The 21,883-nt window shown below is 36.2% G+C and overlaps 1 protein-coding gene across 23 annotated transcripts in view; it reads right to left on the bottom strand.

The window, feature by feature from the left end:
* Nucleotides 1-21,883, bottom strand: part of SVIL (supervillin) — a 256,175-nt gene that overhangs the window by 166,839 nt on the left and 67,453 nt on the right. For 10 of the 23 annotated variants that reach the window (XM_052001674.1, XM_052001675.1, XM_052001672.1 and 7 more), the window contains exon 1: nucleotides 677-865. In XM_052001674.1, the coding sequence (XP_051857634.1) occupies nucleotides 677-830 (154 nt within the window). In that variant the 5' untranslated portion in view covers nucleotides 831-865. Of the gene's footprint in view, nucleotides 1-676; nucleotides 868-8,385; nucleotides 8,519-8,584; nucleotides 8,744-21,333; nucleotides 21,425-21,883 lie in introns of those variants that run through there. The other 13 variants (XM_052001670.1, XM_052001671.1, XM_052001681.1 and 10 more) reach the window with 7 other exon arrangements.

Genomic DNA, 21,883 nt, shown 5'->3' with positions numbered 1-21,883 from the left:
AATAAATAAATTAAATGGATGGATAAATAGATAAATGAAAGGATAGACAAAAAAATTGGACAGACAGACAGATAAGCAAATAAGCAAAACAAACAAATCAGTAGCCCTTGAGGCTTGGGGGAATTGCAACATTTCTAAATTTAAATTGGAGATAATGAACACCAAAGCAGAAGCTGATGTCTTATTTTAATTTTTACTCAACTATAATTAAACCAGTGTGTCATTCTTTATGACAGATGACCCAAAGCATTGATGATTTTCAGGCAACATAAATTCAAATTTATAGTTCTGCATTCTTATTTTCATTTGCAATATTGCAAAATTTTTTTATCCAAATTCACTTCTATAACCTTCTGTATAAAACCTGCCCTTCAGTCTGTTAACAATTTAAACTGGAATGGAGAGAGGACTTTAGCCAACAGAGGGCTAAATTAAAAGGAATCAATCTCAATTTCTCTCTTTCTCTTTCTTCCCCTTCTCTCTCTCTCTCTCTCTCTCTCTCTCTCGCTCTTTCTCTTCCTATCCCCTTCTTCCCACCGTTTCCCTCTTTCACTCTCTCTCTTCCCTGTCCCTCTGTCTGTCTTTCTCCTATAAAAAGTATTATAGAGTTAGATTTTTTTTAAAGCTACTACATTCATCCATAATTGTAGCATACATTATATTTAGGAAAACTTACAGATATTCATGAGTAGAGATCTTGATTTTGGTTTCAGAAGATGAATAAAGGTAAGAGAAGAGATAAGGAAAGAAAAAACACAAAAAGGGAGAGGGAAAATCAGGAAGAGAAAAATAAAGAAGATAGAAAGGAAACAGAAAAAAGGAAAAATCATGACAAAAGGGAAGACGAATAGGATGGGAAGAGGAAAAATAGTAGAAAAGAGGAGGGAAAGGGGAGAAGGGTAAAAATTGGAGGGGAAGACTTTCCTTTATATGATTTCTATATATGTATACACCCCTTCTAGAAAACCCAAATAAGGTCAGGAGGAAACTGAGATGGGTAGTCACCACAACTGGTTATTTTTAAATATCCATTGAGCTCAATAGTTCAGCTGGACTGTTTTTTATAGAGTCATTCAATCTGATTTAGTATATTCAGTTACTCTTGATGAAAGGGTTCAGTAACAAAGGATGGCTTTTTACCACTGGTATGTACATTGCTTAAGACAACTTAAGGAAGTATAACATATGCTTTTCACAAGAAAGGTAAGTCCTATTTTGTTCTTAGGGTGAAAATTCAGGTGTTCCAACTGGAATTCATAGAATATTAGAATTTTATCTTATTTGACTAGATTAAGAATTTTATTGTATTCTATTACATTTATACTTGACATAGGAAATCATTTTGACTTTGAGACCACCCTCCCACAAATGGGAGCAGGAATGCTTTCTAATCAGTATGAAATAGGAGCCAAACTAAATTTAAGAGTATAAAATGTCTAAGGTAACTTAAGGTCCTAAGAATTTGTTGTTATTCAACACAGTGAGAATATAAGTCCATCAAATGCCAAAACAAACAAAACTCTGTAAAGAGTTTCTTGGACTTTTCTGTACTTTTGTATTCTTGTTTTTATTCCTTGTTTTTAGAAACAGCAAATCAATTGTGTTGATGAGCCTTACAGTCATTCTCTGTACCACGGATCAGTGAACTCCTCTCATAGGTTTATGAATTTTTGGTTATCTCAGCTATGCCAACTGTCCACACATTTTTCCAGCAGGGTAAGAGCTGGGCTTCCTCTTATGGCATTTTCCATTGGCAACCGGTTCCTCTGGCACCATATGTCTCTGGACCAACCTTTTGAGAACACACACATCCTTTCATAAATAGGATTCAAATCCTAGCTCTGCTTACTGAATTCCTGTATGATATAACTCTTTGTGCCTTATTTTCCTTATCTATAAAATGAAGAGATTGTGCTCGATGGATTCTAAAGTATCTTCCAGTTTTAAACCTATGGTTCCATGATCCAATGTTTTTAAGACAACTACTAGCTCAGAAGAGCAACTGGTAAGACCTTACATTAAACAGTCTGCCTGGCCTGATCACTCATCTACTCCAAATACTCCAGTTATTTTTCAAGTCTTACAACCCTTTAAATAGTTTGGTATTTCAATAACCTTCAAATGAATCTGTAATAGTGACACCACAGCTGTGTAAAATTTATTATAGTTGTAAAATTAGTTTTATGCTTAATAATAATGATTGGGACCTACCTTAGTGCAAAGAGCATGGGCTTTGGAATACTATGAATACAGCTTCTACTACTCTATTTGTTGTTCAGTCATTTCAGTCATGTCTGATTCTTCATAAACCCATTTAAGATTTTCTTGGCAAAGATACTGGAATGGTTTGCCATTTCCTTTTCCAGACTATTTTACAGATGAGAGAACTAAGGCAAACATAGTTAAGTGACTTGCCCAGGGTCATACAATTAGTAAATATTTGAGGCTGGATTTGAACTCAGGAAGATGAGTCTTCCTGACTTCAGATCTGCTACTCTTGTACTATGACACTACCTAGCTGCCCTTAACTATCACTATGAGCAAGTCACTTAACTCCTCTGGGCCTCAGTTTTCCTCATTTATAAAACAGGGATGATGATGGTGATGGTGATGATGATGATGATGATAAAAATCCTTATAATAGTATTTGCACTACCTGCATCACTGAGTTCATAAGATCACCGACTTAAAGCTAGAAGTGACCTTACAGTCAAGTCAGTCCATAAATATGTACTAAGTGCTTACTACATGCCAAGCACTATGCTAAGGCTCTCATTTTACAAATAAGGAAACTAACGCTGAGAGAAGTTAAGGGACTTGTCATCCAGGGTCACACAGAAAGCCCATGTCTTTGATGAAGAACTTAGACTCAGGCCAGTGCTCTATCCATAAGTCTACCTAACTGATTCTGGGGTCATTGTGAGAATCAAATAAAACGTGCTCTGTAAACCCTAGAAATACTGTAAATATGTAACACGATTCCAATAAGAAGGTAATTATACCTATGGGATCATATTTTTTTTGGCCAGAGGCCACCCCCAAATCAATGAGTGTTAAAACAATAAAGGACCTCAAATATCATCTAATTCAACTTCACAGTTTTCAGAAATCAAAACAGAGGTGTTAAATGACTTGTGCTATGGCATTCAGCTCAGTAGCAACAAAGCCAGGGACAGAAATAGCTTCTCAGTCTTCTTCCAGAGTGCTATCCCCACTAGTCTACTTTGCCCCATGTGACAGAACTCCCTTCAGTGCTCAGACACCTTTGGGCTCCAGACTAGATCTGTTTCAAAAAAGGAACTCATCAAGAGTTAGATGACTTAGGTCTGAAGCTTAGATCTACCATATATCAATCACTTTACTTCTCTGAGACTCAATTTTCTCATTTGTAAAGTAAGGGAGCTGTTGAAGTGACCTCTAAAGTTGGCACAGTTCTAAGTCTATGATGCTCTGTTCTTCTAGGAGTTCTTAACTAAGAAGTCCAGTAGATTTCAGGGAGGCCATGAGCTTGAATAGGAAAAATTACATCATTATTTTCAATAACTTTTAGTTTCCTTGATAATTCTATGTATTTTATTCTCTGAATTTATTCTGAGAAGAGATTCCTAGAAGAATCCTTAAATGGTCTTCTGGTAAAAACCAGACTGTCAAAGGGATACATGATACAAAAGAGGTTAAGAACCCCTAAGACCCATTACAAGATCTTTACAGAGTCCTTGCTGACTCCTTCTCCTTTCATGGGTCTCTCTACTTATAACTGGTCTCTGTATCTAACTTTTGAAATAACTAAAATTGTTGGCTGTTGGAAAGTTCTCCATGAAACTTCTTGAAACCTCTTGAGAAAAGATGCTATATAAATACAAATAAATTCCAGATGAAAGAGATTATCTCTCTTGTGCAATGAAACATAATTCGGTCTTAAAAAGCTGAATCCTTCAAATTAAAAGCACCCAAGAATTTTTTATCTAGTCATGGTGATGGATTCTTTCCCCCAAAAATTCAACACAAATTAGTCAGAAATCTGTGGATTAGCCAATTGGGTTATGTATGTGCAGCTAAATGAACATTTGGTGGTAATTAAAACCAATATAATAATGTTAAATTTTTACCATTTATAGCATGCACAACTCTTTTTGATCTTCTCAACCTATTTAGCTTACTCAAGCATTTTAAGAAAAGAAATTTGCAAAGGTTATATGGATTAACTGTTGCAAAACTTTTCAGACTGCCTGGGCTTGTTTCTGCTAACTACACATGATGAACTAATATACTATTGTTTTCTTTAATTTGCACTGAAAAAAATGACATGTATAGGTGTTTTTCTCCAATTTTTAATTTTATATTTTCTCTCTAATCGTCTTCCTCCACCTCAATCCATTGAGAAAGCAAGAAAACTAAAATGCATTACAAATATGTATAGACATGAAAAACAAATTTCTGCATTAACCATTAAACCAACAAAGATAATGTTAAAAACAAACCAAAAAACATGCCAAAGCTATTTATTTATCCCATCCTTTCTACTTACAAAGTTCCTATCACTGTGCAATTGATTTGGCTATAATTTGTTCCTTAAAATTTCAATTTTATTTCTAAAATGGTCGCTTTAGCTAAGGTAGACCTCATTATTGAAGAAAACATGTTAACACATTGACAAATTTGTTGTTTTCCTACTATGTTGGTAGTGACAATGGTAGTACAACTAAATTTCCACCTTCTATAGGAAGCTTTTCCCATTCCCTCTTAAACTGAGTGTATTCTTTCTATTAATAATTTTCTATTTATCCATACATAACTTATTTGTATATATTTGTTTGCATGTTGTCTTCCCCATTAGATTGTAACTTCTTCAGACTTCAAGAGTCTTTGACTCTTCTTTGTATCTACAAAGCTTATCATAGCCTGGCATATAATAGATGCTTAATAAGTGTTTACTGATTAAATAACTGACTGATCTCATTTTATCCTCTCAACAACTCTGGGAGGTAGGTCCAATTATTATCCCTTTTTTACAGTCAAAGAAACTGAGGCAGACAGAAGATAAATGACTTGCTTAAGATCACACAGCTAGTGTCTGAGGTCAAATGTAAAATCAAGTTTTCTTCACTCCAGGCTCAGCACACTATCCATAGTGCCACCTACCTACCCTCCCACTACCCCAAAAGCTAGACTAATTTCTTTATCATTTCCCACTATCCTGTGAATGCAAATATTATGTTCTGATTATTTCATTTTTCTACCTATTTGAATTAAGATATAATCTGTTATTCAGCAAAAAATAATAAGGGCATAATTGAGTCTGCCCTCCCTTCTTAAGAAACAATCTCTCTAGATTAAAAGCACCTTACAGATTTGAAGTGTTTAGTTTCACCTTCCTATCTCAGCATTATATCTTCCCCATATTTGATGCTTAATAAATATTTCTTGTATTGAACAAATCTCAATTTATATTTATTCATCTCCCATGGATCACATCTTCTATATATTCAGATCAATAACTGATTTATCCTATTTTTTAATTTCTCTTTAGCTAAATACAAGACTTTTTCACACAACATTCTATCTTCCATTGTGTTCTTGCCTTTCCGCAGGCTGTCCCCAACTCCTTAGATATTCTTTCCTCATTTCTATAAATTTAGCAATTTTCTAAGTTCAGCTCAAGAACCACTGCTTCCATGATTCCCCATGCCTTCCCCTCAATCTGGACCATTCTATCTTGATTTACTGTGTTCCTGTTGTTCTTCCTGACTATAAGTTCAAAGAAGGCAGAATCTCTTTGAATGTTTCTATTTATATCCCAATGACTGAAATAAAAATACTCAATTGACTGAAAGCCCCACATACTAAGACAATTGAGTCCAAAACAAAAACCAAAGCCCAATTACATAATATCATTTGTGCTATATTTATACACACCCTATATCCCTTTATTTTATTTATGAACCTTTTTATTAGGTTGGAAGAACAATAACTACAATTTGAATAGACTTTCAGAATTAAAAGAAACATATTATAAAAACAAATTGAATCTCTCCCAAGCATGCCTCAATAGTACTTGTTTATAACATACATTGGTTTAAAAATCAAGAAGCTACAATACTCCCCACCAGTCCTCAAGAGGAGACAGCATATAGATGTGAAAAGTCAACATATAAAAGTGATTAGATGAATGTTTTACTCAAAAAATATCAAGTGCAGTGCCTGATAAGGTGCACACATATCAAATCACCTTAGTGGATGATGTTTCTTGATTTCAAGCAAACCTCCAATACTGAAGTCATTCATCTTGTTGAATGTGCCTTAATTTCCTGTACTGGCAAAAGCTCATATACACAAACCCATTTGTTCCATCCTATTAAGACAGCACTCTATTCTTCTTACATAGTTTTTATTCCAATAGCTCCCAGAGTCCAATATGCCCTTTTCACATTGGATAAGAATATGGCAGAAATACTCTAGGGATTAATGCAGCTGCATTTTGGCATGAAGTATGCATGTGTTGCTACTAAACAGGGGACCCTAGGGCTCCAAAAATAAAAATCCAAGTGTAGAAATCCTCATAATTCAATGCAAACCTCACCAAATGAACATACTTCTGCTAACATAATGGCAAAGAATACTTCAAACACTAGGGACCCTTTCCTCTTAAAAGGGAGGTATTACTTCCTACTCAGCAAGCTGCTTTCTAGAGCAGACTTTCCCTTCCTAACCCATAATATGTCAAAGGCACTTCCCCACAACACTCCTTATGGTCCCCAAATCCTTCAATGAATGTAGTTCTTTAAACATTTTGACAAACAGGGTGGTAAGGTCAGACAATTTTCCAAAATAGAAAGGCAAAATGTTCAATAACCATGGGGAAGAATATGTCAAACCACTATTAAGAGAAATACAAAGTAAAACAACTCTGAAATTCCAAGAATTGTAATTTCCAAGCTGGACTTTATCACCTGGACTAATTCCTCCCATTTTACAGATGAGAACAATAAAGCTTGGAGACACTAAATGATTTGGCCAAGATCACCCAAAGATACAACTCAAAGTCCTTTGACCCCAGATCCAATGTTCTTTTACCATTGCCACTCTAAAAATCAGAAATATTAAGCATCCAGAGAATCTTGGCAAAATCTACATGAAAAGATAAAGATCACACCTCATCTCAAGGGGTAAAAGGAGAGATCTCCCAATTCAGGCACTGGTAAGGAAGAAGACATACAATTTAAGACAGGATGAATGTAATGAATTGTTTTGCTTGACTATATACTTTATTTGTTGTTAAGGAGGGTTCTATTGACATTAAAATAATTTTCTCTTCTCTATAAATATTCCTCTTAGAAATGATGAAATTATGACTATTATTAGTCCATTTGAATCTATATAAAGAAACATCTCTGAAGGAAAAAAACTTAAAAACTATGTGAATCATACCTGATAACTTATTATTACTTAATAAGAGTAATAATTGATATTTTTATATAGCTCTATTTCTATAGAAAATTATAATTATAAATCTAAGCTTATAGGTAAATACAAATATAAGTTATAGCTTATATTTTATTTCCATTTATAGAGTTTAAAATTCACAAAGTACTTTATCAGCATTCTCTCTTTTGATCTCAGAGCCATATAAAGTAATTACTATTTTACAGATGAAGAAACTGAGGATGAGTTATCAAGTGAACCTGTCAGGTTCCAGTCAGGCTCAGAGACAAGATTTCTCTTGCTGAATAGAGGTTACATCTAACTACTACATTTCCAACTTAGAGAAAGGAGCAAATGTTTTGAGCAGCCTCAGCCCCAAGTTCTAAAATGGCTCAGCAACAAAACAACTTTTCTCCTCAAGGGTAATTTTTAGTTTGTAAACTGAACATAGAAAGAACATGGAACATAAATCCCAGAATACTGAACATGTGCTGCCAATAAGTTCAAAGTTTTACACAAGTGTCTTTCCTCAAATCAAATATTAAATTGCAGGTAGAATTCTGATTTACTTATCTAAATACTCACCATTATTTTGACTAATTTGCTCTTCTGGGAATGTTTTGCTCAGATTGCCAAAAACAAGTTATTAAAATACACTGGGCTGGAAGTTTATTTATAATTCTTAGATTACAGGTTTTTAGATTATGAGATTGGAGAAGCTAACATGTAGACAGTTTACTACCCATACTAAAAGGTTGTTTATAGCAGTCTTTCTTCAGAATTGAACCCCAATGTCCTACCAAAAATAAACACCTTAGCTTACTCCCAAATACCTCAGGGGGTAGACTCAAAGAAGGCTAAAAGACCTAATCACACAGCATTTCAGATCCATACATTCCTAAAACACATGCTAGAATGACAATAACCATCTCTTAAGACTTAAAAGAAACAATTTTCACTTACTTCAAATTTCTAAGAGATCCTTGGTCTTCTAAGTTAAAAGAGGAAAAAGTAAAGACACACAAAACCTCTATCCCACCAATAGACACAAAAAGTTAGATCCTCTTCATTCTATTTTTGATGGTCTCTACTCTGTTATTTCAGACTTGTTTCAACAAATTCAACTTCCAAGGATACACTCTACAAGAACACAGAGTCATACCGGTGAAGATGATTCAGAAGAGAGTAAATTTAGCTCGGGACTTTCCAATAAGCATGTATAGAAGCCAACTACGTGAACAGGGCAAAAGCTATAGGTCCAAATCTCCCCTGAGCAAGGAGTACCGGAGCGTTTTGGGACAGAGTCTTCTTTTACAAGTCCTTAGAAGTCGGGAGTCCTCAAGGCTGCAGTTTGTCAGTCTGGCTTCTGTGCTCCCATCCATCACTGGTCTTATCCACACGAAGCTAGACAATCTCGGCAGCCTCTGAGGACTATGCCAAATGCAGTGTGGCAAGTTCACATAGGACCAGCCTTTTATGGGCTGAACAGTAGAGTGTTGATACCAGCTAATCTACCATAAATAGCTCTGGAAAGGCAGCCCAGGGATCAAATCAGCTGTTGCAACAAGCCCGGCTCTGCAGCTACTTCAAATTCAATTATACTGTCAACTTTATCTTTCCCTCTATTTTATTGTGAAGGTTGGAAACACAAAAGCACTGCGGAAGACTGTATGCAAATGGCAGCTTAAGTCACGAAAACAATTTGTAACATTTTCATATTTTGAATAGGAATAAAGAAAAGGTCCAAGCTTATTAAAGACTTGAGTATCTGGATGCATCCTCCAATACCCTCCAAAAAAATTACAACACAATAATAACAATAACTCAAACACTAGAAACTTTTAATATATTTTGATCTCAAGTACAGTATTGTAAGCCTTGAGAAGTTAGGGTGAAAAAGTTTGATACTTATATAAGTACAAAATGATGATAAATGCAAAAGAATTTTTAGTTGAATTATTCAGAATGCTCTGCATTCAGTCCTTTCTCCTTCATTCTACTTAAATAGAAAAAGCCTTATAGCAGGAAGTGCAACCTGGTTTCTACTCTTGAGTTGATCAATAACTGAATGTATAATTTTGGACAAATCCCTATTTCGAGGAAAAGTTGTTAAAACCTAAAAATGATAGTTTTAAGCTAACTCAATAGAACTTACCTTTTGAATACCCATTATTTACCTTTATTTACCTTACTTGCAGACAAACTCCATAAAGAAAAATTAATGAACAAAAGTTAATAAAGCCATTTGAATTTTTGAAAATAAGTGAAAGATTTATTTTAAAGCATATCTGCACATGTTTGTTTTAGGCATGGAGATTCCAAAGTTTCACTACTAAACCCAAATTGCTTAGAACTTAAATTGGAGTATAACATACTGCTCTGCTAGGTGAATAAGCTACTCTAGCAAATTTTGTACATATTTGTATATTCATTTTTTCAGCAAAATTGAATTCCTTCTTCAGGATTTGAAAGTTTGTTGTGTGGTATTTTTTTTTTAACTCTATAAGCTGTCTCTAGTTCAAAAAGGCAATTCCTTAGATTATTTTTATAAAAAGGCAATGAATCTACCCCAAAAGCCCTAGGATCAAAGGATCAGAGCCGGAAGAGACTTTAGTAACTCGCTAGTCCAAATTCCTCTTTTAAGAGATGAGGAAACTGAGGTCTGAAGAGGTTAAATGACTTTCCCAGATTTATGATTATGCTTTGCATTTAAAATACAATTGATATACTCACTTTCAAGCGAGAAAGAGGAACTAAAGCAGATTCCATTCCTTGTACAGGTTGTTCAATCTAGGCACAGAGTTAGAAGGTCCAGGATTTTCCATCTACTTTACATGCAAAAAGGCACTTTGCCCATAGCTTCCCCTCCTGCCCGTCACATTCTCAGGGGCAGCTGTGATTCATTCCACAATTCCTACTCTTTCCTGCCCTCACCTCACCCCATTCCCTCTTCAAAGTTCCCATTACCAACAACCAGTAAAATGACCTGACCTCTCAATCACCATTAAATATCACTCTCAGTCTCTTTTTCCCAATTATTCATCCTCAGAAGGAGAAGTCTAGCCTCCTTTCCTCCCTTCTCCTTTGTTTGGCAGGGTCTTTCCCCAGCATCTTTCTACCCTGATATTTCTCTGAGTACTCTCCCATCAAGTATACTATACTTGAAACTCTTTTTTGGTCTTCTTTTTTCGATCTGTCACAGAAACTCCATAATCACAGATTTCCCCTGTTCACTAGGGATTTTCCTCAAGTACTATGATTATTGCAACAGCCTTCAGAATGTTAACCTAGACACTGATCATCTCACCTCCTTTTCCAGTTATCTATACTCTTGGTGCTATGCAAGAGGAGGAATAATACAAGGATTGTGATAAAGAAACTCCCAAGCCCTAAGTTGTGTGTCTGTGTGGTTATGTCAGTAGAAAACTTCAGGCTGTATTTTATTTCCTCTCCAAAACTGGCTGCCATAGGTAGAAGATGCTATCTTTAAAGAGACCAATCTCAGAGATTACTGAGTTTCATTGTCAAGGTGGAACTCTCCTTAGAGATTTTCCTACAATAACCACTTTTCTCTTTTAGTTGTTACTTTGTTTCTATCCACCTTATTACTTCAGACCTGCTGAGGCCTGAGTTTAGAATGCCTTTTACCTCTTTTCTGCCACACTAAACATTGGCAACATGCTGTATCATGTGGCAACTTGTAATTTTTTCTTCTTCTGAATATTATGTCCAGTAAGTCACAACCACATAGTATTGCCAAGAAAATATTAAGGCTAAAAAATGTTGTTCTGTTTTCTTTTGTAGCAGGAGGCAACTTGAAAATTTTGAAAACATATTATTTCTCAAACTGGATACAGCTGAGTCACCACTTCAACCATGAATTCTCATAAAAGTTTGTCTATTCCCTTTTCATGTTTTCATTAAGAGCATTCTACAAATTTCATGTCCCTAATGCTTTAGTTCAGCAAAATATAAACTCCTGGAAGGCAGAGATAGAGCATGTGCAGAAAATATAGTACTAGGAAAATTAAAGAAAACTAAAAGTAATATCTAATAATAGCTAGAAAATAGATAGTGCTTAAAGGTTTGCAAAGTACTTTATAAATATGACCTCACTTTATCCCCACTTTACAGAAGAAACTAAGAGCACAGAGGAGTAAAGCCATGATGACAAGCATTCTGAGAGGCAGAAATGATGAGTTTGTATTTAAATCTGGTTTTAACTGTAGGTTGCCATGATTCTTCACTTGACAAGATCAATTGTTTGCTAGAAAAGCAAACCATACGCTGGCCCCTTCCTACTATTCTAGTTTTCTTATTCCTGATCATCACTGTTCCCCCAAATACATCAACCCCCTAACTCTGATATCCTCCTTGCCCTTTCCTCACACTACACACTCCCAACTCCAGGAATTTTCATTAGCTGTTCACCAAACCTGGAACTCTGTTCCTCCTCACCTTCATCTTTTACCTTCCCTGGTTTCCTTCAAATATCAGTTATCTTTGTCTCTCCAATATATCCATTGTCCACTAGCACAGTGCCTGGTTCACAGTAGGTATTTAATCAAAGCATGAGTTAATCTGACTTTTGGGTTGTTCAAGGTATTAAGACAAGGAAACTAAATCACTCTTGCTAGAAATTTAGTAGTGGATAAGTGGAGAGAAATAGGAGTAAAAGGTGGTAAAATGTGCAAGGGAAGATGTTATTGTTATTGTTGGTATTTTTGTATTGTTTGTTTTTGTCTGGTTGTTTTATCAGGATAAGGGAAGTCAGAGAAGATACAGAGACTAGTACAACACTCCCTGGAAGGATCCAAGAGGATGCTAACTGAATAAACAGTTCTCAAAAGAATGAAAAAAGTATCTATAATTACACAAGTATGCTCCAAATAGCTAATAAGAATGCAAATCAAAACACCTTGCAAATTGTTAATGAATTTTCTTCAATGTATTGATCAGTTGTATTGATTTGTTTCCTCTCTAAAAAATATGATTTATGACATGGCATGACTCTCTGGAAGGGAAAGGTACATTTGAGACAGCCAAGATAATTTAAGAAACAGAAGACATCAACTAATATAAAAAAAGAAAAAAGAATGATTTAGTGCTTTATGGTCCAAACAAATTGGCATAATTGTTGCACATATAATTCTCTCATCTCCTTGACTTTGCAAGACTAAGCTCCCACTTCCTTTCTCTCACTTAGAATTTCTCATTTCTTTCAAAGCTTGGTTCAAGGGCTAGCTACTTCTTAAGGCTTCCTTTGATACCCCCAAGAATTAAGTCCCAATCTTGCTAATCCTCTACCAATTTCCTTGTATTTATTTCCATGTGGTTTCCCACATAAATTGTAAGGTACTTGCAGGCAGACATTGGATTGCTTTTGTTTTTGAAGATCCAACAAAGAGCATATAGTAGGAGCTTCATCTGGGCTCATTGGTTGGTTGACTGATTGATAATGCCCTTGAAAACTATCTCAAGGTTTCCACAGCATAAAACCAAGATTCAAACACCCTCTCAACTGTCACTGAAGAGTCAAACTAATGTATGCTGATACTTTATTTTTAGAAAAGATTAGCTCTGGGAAATGTCATATAATGCAACAATTGAGACCAGGCACACTCCATTTCACAAGTTTGTTGAAGTGAGATAAGATAGAACATCAAGGACAAAAGACATCAAAATTGTATACATTAGATCCTTATCTCATTCATTGAATTCAAACCATATTTCCCTCTTGTTCCAGGTTCAAAGACTTAATATTATTCTCTTCTCTTCCTTTTTCCTCTTCCTTCTCCCCCCAAAACAGGACAAAAGAAGACTGGAAACAGTTACTCTTGTATTGTATCAGAAAACTAGTAAAGGGAATAGTTAAAATTGCCTTCTCAACTGCCTTAACATTAATCAATTTCTCTTCTTCTGAAGCATCTATTTCCATAGCAACAAGAAAGGATAATAACTACACTAGGAAAGGAGGACAAGAGTTACCAGTTCATCTGCTTCTGCTTCTAAATCCCTCAGCTTTACTTCTAGATGGCAACTAAAGAAAGGAAGTGGTGAAAGAATTTCTTTAGATTCCCATCTCCAATGTAGAAAAATGCTATTAGACAAGGAGCTGTGCACAGATGGGCGTTAAGTCAGCTTTGATATACTTCATTGCATACGCCTTCCCTTTAGGATTTCTATGCCATTTAAGAGAAGGCAATATCATGTACCTAGGCTTCCCTGCATCTGCCCCTAAATGATGGATCTGAAATGATCTCTTTGTCATAAAAAATGAGGTCTGATGCAATTGAAGAAGTTCTGGAATATGTGCATGTTTGTATGTGTATATGTGTATTGGATACATACATACATACAAGTCTATATCTATACATCTTGGGAAAGTAAGCAAAAAGTAACATATTATTTGAAAATATTCCATTTTCTATCCCATATCCAACTCTATCAATTGGTTGTTATTGGAATTTGGGATTTTTATTTTTATTTTTTTTTTACATTAAGTAAAATTTTATTAGCTTAAAAAAAAATCTAGTTGAGTTGTGGGTGATCTTTAATCCTTGCTTGGTCAGCTGATCAGAGTGCCAAACTCTTTATTCTCAGGCTATTACTATGGCAATGGCTATGAAGTAAAGCATGGTGGAAACACAAAACTTGGCTTCAGAGTCCAATTGAAAAATAGGATTACCAAGGATAAACTTGCAGCAGCATTTTGTGATTCCTGGCACTAGAGAGGCTAATTTTACAATGCTGGATTGACATTACTAGGAGATTAATCTCAGAGCCTTGAAAGTAATGTGAGATGTATATGCTGTGACAGGATCCATTTAGATTGCTATATAGATAGGCCTAATAATATAGAAATACTATCCTTTCTAAAATGGGAATTGATACATAATATAGCCAATTGTGATTGTTTGGTGTTTCTTACAGCCTGAATATTTAAGTATAAAATATTATATATTTGATATAATAAATATTCTATATACAGAACATATTATCTGAAATCTCCTTTGCATGCAAGCTTCCTTATGTCTCCAAGAGCACTTTTCTGGAACTCTCAAAATTTCAAAAGAGGATAGCTGAGATCCAACAAAATCAAGGGCAAACATCCAGAATTTCTAAACCAAAATTCTGGCAACTTTGGGGTTAGTTCTTGGAAAACAAAACAAAACAAAATAAAATAAAATAAAAACCCTGAATCTGGAACCATAGTCTCTCTTTATTTCCATGAACCAAGAAATCAAAACATGGCAGTAGATGAAAGTACAAAACAGTAAGTAAGGGTGTAACATTGGGCCAAGACATGACCTCCACTTATAACCAGCTTTGTTCCATAAGGTACTCATCTTTTTGTTTGGAGTTCAGAATGGATTCTACCAGCCCCCTACCCCTACCTCAAAACTGGCTTAAAGTGATAGTTAAGTTCCTGGGCTGGATCAACCTGAAAATACATGATGATGTTCAACTCTCCACTGTATTTCTATTATGATAGGTGCTCAGAGCTCTGAAGATTCAAATAAGAAGCCAGATATTGACTATGTCTGTCATCCAAGCCCAACCTAAGTCAGAGACTTATCATTAGAGGGTTGGATACAAGATTATATAAAGCCAGCTAGTAAGGAAAAGAGAAGATTGTGTTCTGGTGGTAGAAGGAATCTCCACATGGACAAAATCATCACAGATTCTGGAAATAATAAAATTAAGTAGCTAAACTTTAAAGCCACAACAATGTTTCCAGAAGAAAAATATGTTTGCTTCCCTTTGGGATATCAAGGACACCGCATGTCCTGTTTAACTCTTTTCTCCCCCTATTCCTATCAGGTGGGGCCCCCTGCTCCACCACAAAAATGTAAGACTTCATTTGATTCTGGCAGCATCACCAGTGGGATGATGGTCTGCAGGGTCTAGGGATCTCATCCTCCCAAAAGCTTGAATGCTAGCTCTGGCTTCATGAGCAGTAATGAGAAGAGAAAGAATGATTCTAGTGGCAAGGAGAAAGTAAAGACTGGAGAAGGAATGAAGGTAGTTAACTATATTAGAAGGACAAGTAAATGATAAGGTGGCAGGAAGAAAAGAAATCCTCAGCAAAGAAAAGCAAATCCATACTGCCACATGGTAGATGCTCCTCAGCTCCATCTAAGTTAATAATTGTCTGCACTGAATGTAATACTTCTTTGGCATTTCCCTTAAAATGACTAGATTTTAGAGACAGCAGGAAACCAATACATTTCACAGCATGGCAGAAGAGGTTGAATGGCTGGCTGGAGGCAGTATCCAGGCAATTCAGAAACAGACTCAGACTCGGTCATCTTAATCACAATCTAAGCCTCTCCAAACCTCAGTCCCTGAAGGGGTTATCCAGCCATATATCCCGTACAAAGGAATCTCCTAGAGATCTGTCTGTGTATTTTGTCAAGCCAATAATTGATTTCTAGGCCCCCAAAGCCATCATTTGTTTGACTCCACAAATACAATCAATGCTTTTAATCTCATCTAATTAGAAACTGTGAATCACTCCTAGACATCATCTGGTGTCAAAGTACATTTATAAGCAACACCTGTGAAGAGTGAAAAGGGGGAAAAGTTCAGAATATAGAGATATGTTTCCAATCTACTCATTTAGATGAGTAGATTACCAAACAACTTTCTGATTTCACATTCACGTGGAGTCCGTGTTTTCATTCCAAGTAGGACCATAATAAATATGGCTGCTAAGAGAAATACCAAGACAGAAACTTTAAGAGAATTTATTCTTCATACTTTCTCACTGTTCCTTGTCTGTGGTGATTAATTTCTTATTCCTCAGCCTCTCTGTCTAGGCCTTACCATATGTGCAGTATATCCTAATGTAGCAGCCATTATTTAAAATTCAATTCCTCTGTGAAGCTGAAGCACAGTCTGCTCCCAGCATCCTAATCTTCCCCCTTGAAGGACACCTTTCTCTTAATTCAATTAAAAACATATTTGTGGACACTTATGAAGAACTACATGCAAAGGTAAATTTATTAGCATTATCAGTTAATCATTATTGTTTACTTATGTATATTGCAAGTTGTAAAGAAAGGATACAGTTCCTTTTCAGAATATATCTTATGGCCGAGAATAGTCCTCCATCAATATTTTTGGTGTTGCCCAAGGACTTTAAAATAGGCAGATTCAATCCCTTTCTCACCAGAAACCCAATACCACTTTCTCTACCAAACAAGCAATGATACGGATCCCCAGTGGGCGTCTAGCAAATAACAATTACAGTAATCTAATCCTGTGCAGGAAGAAACATGAATCATCATTTCAAGGTCTAACAGAGCAATGTGATTAAAAGCAGACCATCTTAGATGCTTTCAACAGAAACCTAACAATGTCCACCCAGCTAATAGCAGAAAAAGAGCAACTTAATTTTTATCAAATCAGAAGGTGAACAGGGCTAATAGAGCCATTATTTTTTTAAAGGTCACATTTAGAAGAAGGATACTACGCCAGAGGATCAGATGAGATAATATTTGTAAAGCACTTAGCACAGTGCCTGGCTCATAGTAGGGGCTTAATAAATGCTTTCCACTTTTCCTCCTTCACCTCCCAAAGCAGAATCTATGTGTGTCACAACCTTATCTGGGACTCAGACTCTCTGGCTAACCTCTACCCAGGTGTCCATGTGGTCTTTGGAAAAATCATTTATTTCACCCCATTCCTCTTAATTGTTTAATTAAGAAAATGGGATTAGAGGAGTAGCTAAATGACACAATGGATTGAGTATCAGCCCTGAAGTCAGGAGGACCCAAGTTCAAATCTGGTCTCGGACACTTAACACTTCCTAGCTGTTTGACCCTGGGCAAGTCACTTAACCCCAATTGCTTCAGTAAAAACAAAAAAGAAAGAAAGAAAATGGGACTAGATTGAACTAGGTGCTTGGTGAGGTCCCACCTAGTTCCAATGTTGTGATTTCTAAGATATGTAATCTTTGAGACTCATGAAGTACACTAAGTCTACAAAAGCATGGCAATGCTCAAGGAATGGCTCAAATTCCAGTGTGCCATATGAAGGCCACTAGGAGCAAGCAAGAAGATGGGTAACAATTAGCAACAAGAAGTCCCCACTCCGCCATCCTGCCTTTTCAAAGAACCACATCACAGAAGTATGCAGGAAGTCCAATTTCTAATTCTTCTTCCAGACTTGGAGAAAAAAAAAACCAACAACAACAAAAAAACCCTCTTCTCCCATCTCCAAGGGACCACAGCATGAGTGGGCTGGGAAAGTTGCACATGGCACTCCCCAAACTGAACTATCACTTGGCTTCATAATTCTTGTGCACAGCTGCATTCAATTTTCTGTCCTTGGGGTTTTTAAAGGAACATTTCTTCTATGGCCAGGATTCTCAAGTTTTATGGTTATACAACTCTCTCCCAGGGCCAAAGAATGCTCAAAAAGTCTTAAACCCGGCAAAAAAAAAAGTTAAGAAGAGTATCCAAATAAATGTGAACTCTAAAAGAAAAATCACCCCAATTCTTAGAACTATAGGATTATAGGTCTAGAGCCAGAAAGGCCCTCTAGTCCAAAAACTTCTGTATAGTTGAGGAAACTAAGGCTCAGAGAGGTAGTTGCTCTAATGTACTTTAACCCTCCCTTCCAAATCTTCGAATCCACCTAGGATGACTTTTCTACCCAAATGAGATAAAAAAGCAGAATTGGGAGTGTAGGTAAAAGGAAAATTGTCATTATATTCTTCTAAGATCTTTTATCTCCCACTTTAAAGTGAGTTCCACTTGAAAGAAGATGAACAACTCTTAAGTCACATCCTAAAATTAAAAAAGGAAGATCTCTACTCCCTTGTCCTCCATCTATGAAGCAAAGTGCTGTCTATTTACTGGCACTGGTAGAGTAATGAGTATTAATATTTTTTTACTTGGAGTCCAATTTATGTTATTTGTATTTGAAATGCTGCTGCCAAAACCCCCCAAAATTAGTGTTTGGTCATGCTAGGATAAACCAACACCTGACGCACTCCTTCTTTGCCAATCTATTATCTTAGTCTAAAGGAGGTAAATGATTAAGCCCATTATAGGACCAGGACCAGGACCAGAGAAACCAGCTACTCCTATCATTCCTTGGGATGTAAACCAGCTGGAATCATTTTAGAAGCAGCAGAAGTTTCTTACCTGTCCTCTTCAAACTCTGGCTCTGCATTTCTCCTGCTATACCAAATTTCAAGGGGTGCTTGACCACAGGATTAGCCTGGGTGGCCCCCAAACACTACATTCACACTTGACCCCCGCCTTAAGTTCTCTAAATCAGTCTGTGTGTGTGTGTGTCACCCACATTCACTGGATCAAAGAGACCAGCAGAGTTCAAGCCTGAGGTTTGTGACATGTTGGAAGCCTGGCGGCATTGCAAGATAAATACCAAATCTTGGAGAACTGTAAAGCAATTTGCACAGATCGGCCTCAGGCAGAGAAAGGAATCAACAATATATCCTCGAGTTAAGTGAAAAGCTAAAGCCTGCCCAAGGTAGTGCATTTCTTGGAGATGGCCAGAGGAACACTTAAGCCTACCTTGTCCATCCCCAGACATGATGAGCGACCCAGGAATGTAAGCTTTTCTCAGGGGATGCATCTCGAGCAGAAGAGACCAACAGGCTCCTATTAACCACTTCCTATCCTTTGGAACCCAGAAAGTCAAGCTCCCAGTTCCAAAGTGCACTTTTTTCCAAGTGTCCTTTTGCACCTTCACCATTCCAAGAAGGCAGATTGATCTGATATTCACTCTCCTAAACCTCCTGTGAAGCAAGTTAATTGGAGGTCCCCGAAGAATCCTAACTGTGCAAGCACCATGCAGAAAGAAAGTCAGGGGTCTTCCACCAGGGCTGGCTCTTGACTTCAGAAAGCCTGTTTGGGCTTTTTCAGCCAAATGGGATTGGTTTGCATCTTTTTTTTTTTTTGGTATTCTCATAAGTGAGTATTAAATTCACTCTGGCTCATTAATCAGATACTTCTTAGAAGTAATGTCCTGATAAATATCATACTAAAAACTCCTCCCAAGTCCCATGCCACAAAAATAAAACCTACCAAGAATCTCTACCAGGGACTGAAAAACAAAGAAGCCCTATGATTTTGTGCCAAGCCTGCAAGACAGCAAAGGGTTTTCTGACTCTGTAGTTTTCACATAAAGAAGCAAGAGAAGTCTCCTTGTATATACAGCATTTGCTCAGTAAAAAGAGGGAAATTGCTGTAAACACCTTGCACTGCAGAAACAGAAAGAAATCAAACAATATCTCACTGTCTTGCTCAAAGTCATCTTGAGTGAGCTGTTAGGTGATTTGTTCAAACTCATGTTTGCATGAAGGAGCAAAACAAGTTTTGAAGGGAGTCTCCTTCCAACAATGTGTTAAAGAGGAGGGAAAGAGGTCACTAATTGATCACTAATTTAAAAAATATATGCTTTAATACTATAAAAATCAAAAGAACTCTTTAGGCATATCTGTAATGGCCACAGTCAAATTACCTCCGCTCCATGCTAATATGTTTCAGTGCTTTGATTTACCTCTCTGGTCAGTACCTCACTATGATTATCATTAATAGGCTACGCTCCCTGAAAGCCTCCACAAGTATCAGAACAGATGCTAAAAGCACATGAAGCGAAGATAAAACATGGGAAGCCACAATTTGGCTTCACAGGGATCTGCTTTAGGAATACAGGAAGTGCTCCTTTACTCTGAACTCAATGGAGTATGCACAAACAATTCAACAGAAACTCGGTGAGCATACTTCTAATAATCTTCCCTGTTCCTACCATCTCAACTATCTCTCCATCTACATGACTTTGCAGTCCTTGAAAATTAAACAAGGGATGATGATGTTGTCATTTTTCTCTCCTAGCCACACTGAAAAGATCTGCCTTGAGCTTAGTCTACACAGGACTATTTTGCAACCTAATTATCCCAAGTGAGGGGTAGTGTAGGTAAAGGAGGAAGTCCCTATCATCTGGTTCCAAGAGAGGTGATTTAGACCCAAAATAGCTCCAAAGTGGAGACTTTTAGATCTTTTGGGGGGATTCAATTCATTCCAGAGTATACCTACAGAGCTAATTTAAATGAGATTTCCTAGAATCTTGGATAATGGACCAAACAATTCCTAATATGAATTTCTGTGTTTGACACATAGTTCCAATATCTTAAAGCTCTGGAATTAAGAATATAGAAATGCCCCTACTCCCACACCTCAATACCACAATTTAGCTAATAGCCACGAAGAAGTCCACTTCACAGAGTTCTCGGGTTGAGAGGACTTCAGAGACTCCTTTCCTTTTTCATATGTAGAAAATAAAGCCCAGAGACATTAAGCCCCTTTCCTGGGGCATATATATATATATATATAATTTATATTTTATATATTATATATAATATATATTTATATTTATTTATTAAATATTTATAAATAATTATATATCATATATATAATTATATATATATATACACATATATAATAAGGCAGGAATTAAGACTAGTTCTCTAACTCGAATTAGTGTGCTTCTCCCTGGACCAGATGCATTTAGAGAAATGACATCAGGGAACAATATAAGAACACAACAAAAATATATATACATATACAGATTAGAAAACTAAGGCTGAAAGACATTAAGTGACTTCCCTAAAATCAAACAGCTAGTGGGTAGTAAATAGAGGATTTGAACTCAGGTCCTGTGACTCTCAATCAAGTACTCTTTCCACTCAGAGGTTCTATGGAAAAACCCTAATTAAATCAAATTGCTTTAAAGAGAGAGAGAGAGAGAGAGAGAGAGAAAGAAATAGTTACCAGTGGTTCACAAGGCAACCTAACAATTTCTCTGGATAAAGACAAAGTGAGTCAGGTATTAGCCAAAAAACTATTATCATAATGGTTTCCCATTCCCACTTACCTCAATCTTTGATCTTCAAAATGTGGTTTCACTCATGAAGCTGCACACCATCATTCTCCAGCTTCTCAAGGGGGTCTGCATACACTCTCCTCTAAAGAAAGAGAGAGAAGAAAAAAACAAAATAAAACATGTCACTATTTTGCCAACTGAGAAACAATGCAGTAAATGAAATGACAACTCAGTAGATTCCCAAAGTAGACCAAGACTTTCTTCAGTGATTAATTTTCTGCTCCCGAAGCACTTTTCTTTTCTTTAAATTATTCACCCACTGTCAGTAGTGAAATTGAAGGATACTATAGTTTATCTCATATTAAAAAGAAAAAAAAAAAAACAACCTATAAAAATGACTCCCTAAAAGGATGGCTTTTCTCTTTCACATAAAGCAAGTTAATTAATAAGCTCTACAATAACATACCTCATGAATCTTTGGTTTTATTTTTCTCCTGTGTGTTCTGTTTTCTCCATTGTCCCAAGATATGTATAATGTTGTTCTGAGCTTTTTGAGCGCAGATAAAAGTTATGTTATATAATTATAGTCACTACTCAAATG

The sequence above is a fragment of the Antechinus flavipes genome, chromosome 5 (genome assembly GCF_016432865.1).
Source record: "Antechinus flavipes isolate AdamAnt ecotype Samford, QLD, Australia chromosome 5, AdamAnt_v2, whole genome shotgun sequence".
In the NCBI taxonomy this organism is placed as follows: domain Eukaryota; kingdom Metazoa; phylum Chordata; class Mammalia; order Dasyuromorphia; family Dasyuridae; genus Antechinus; species Antechinus flavipes.
This window is presented reverse-complemented; position numbering and strand designations above follow the sequence as displayed.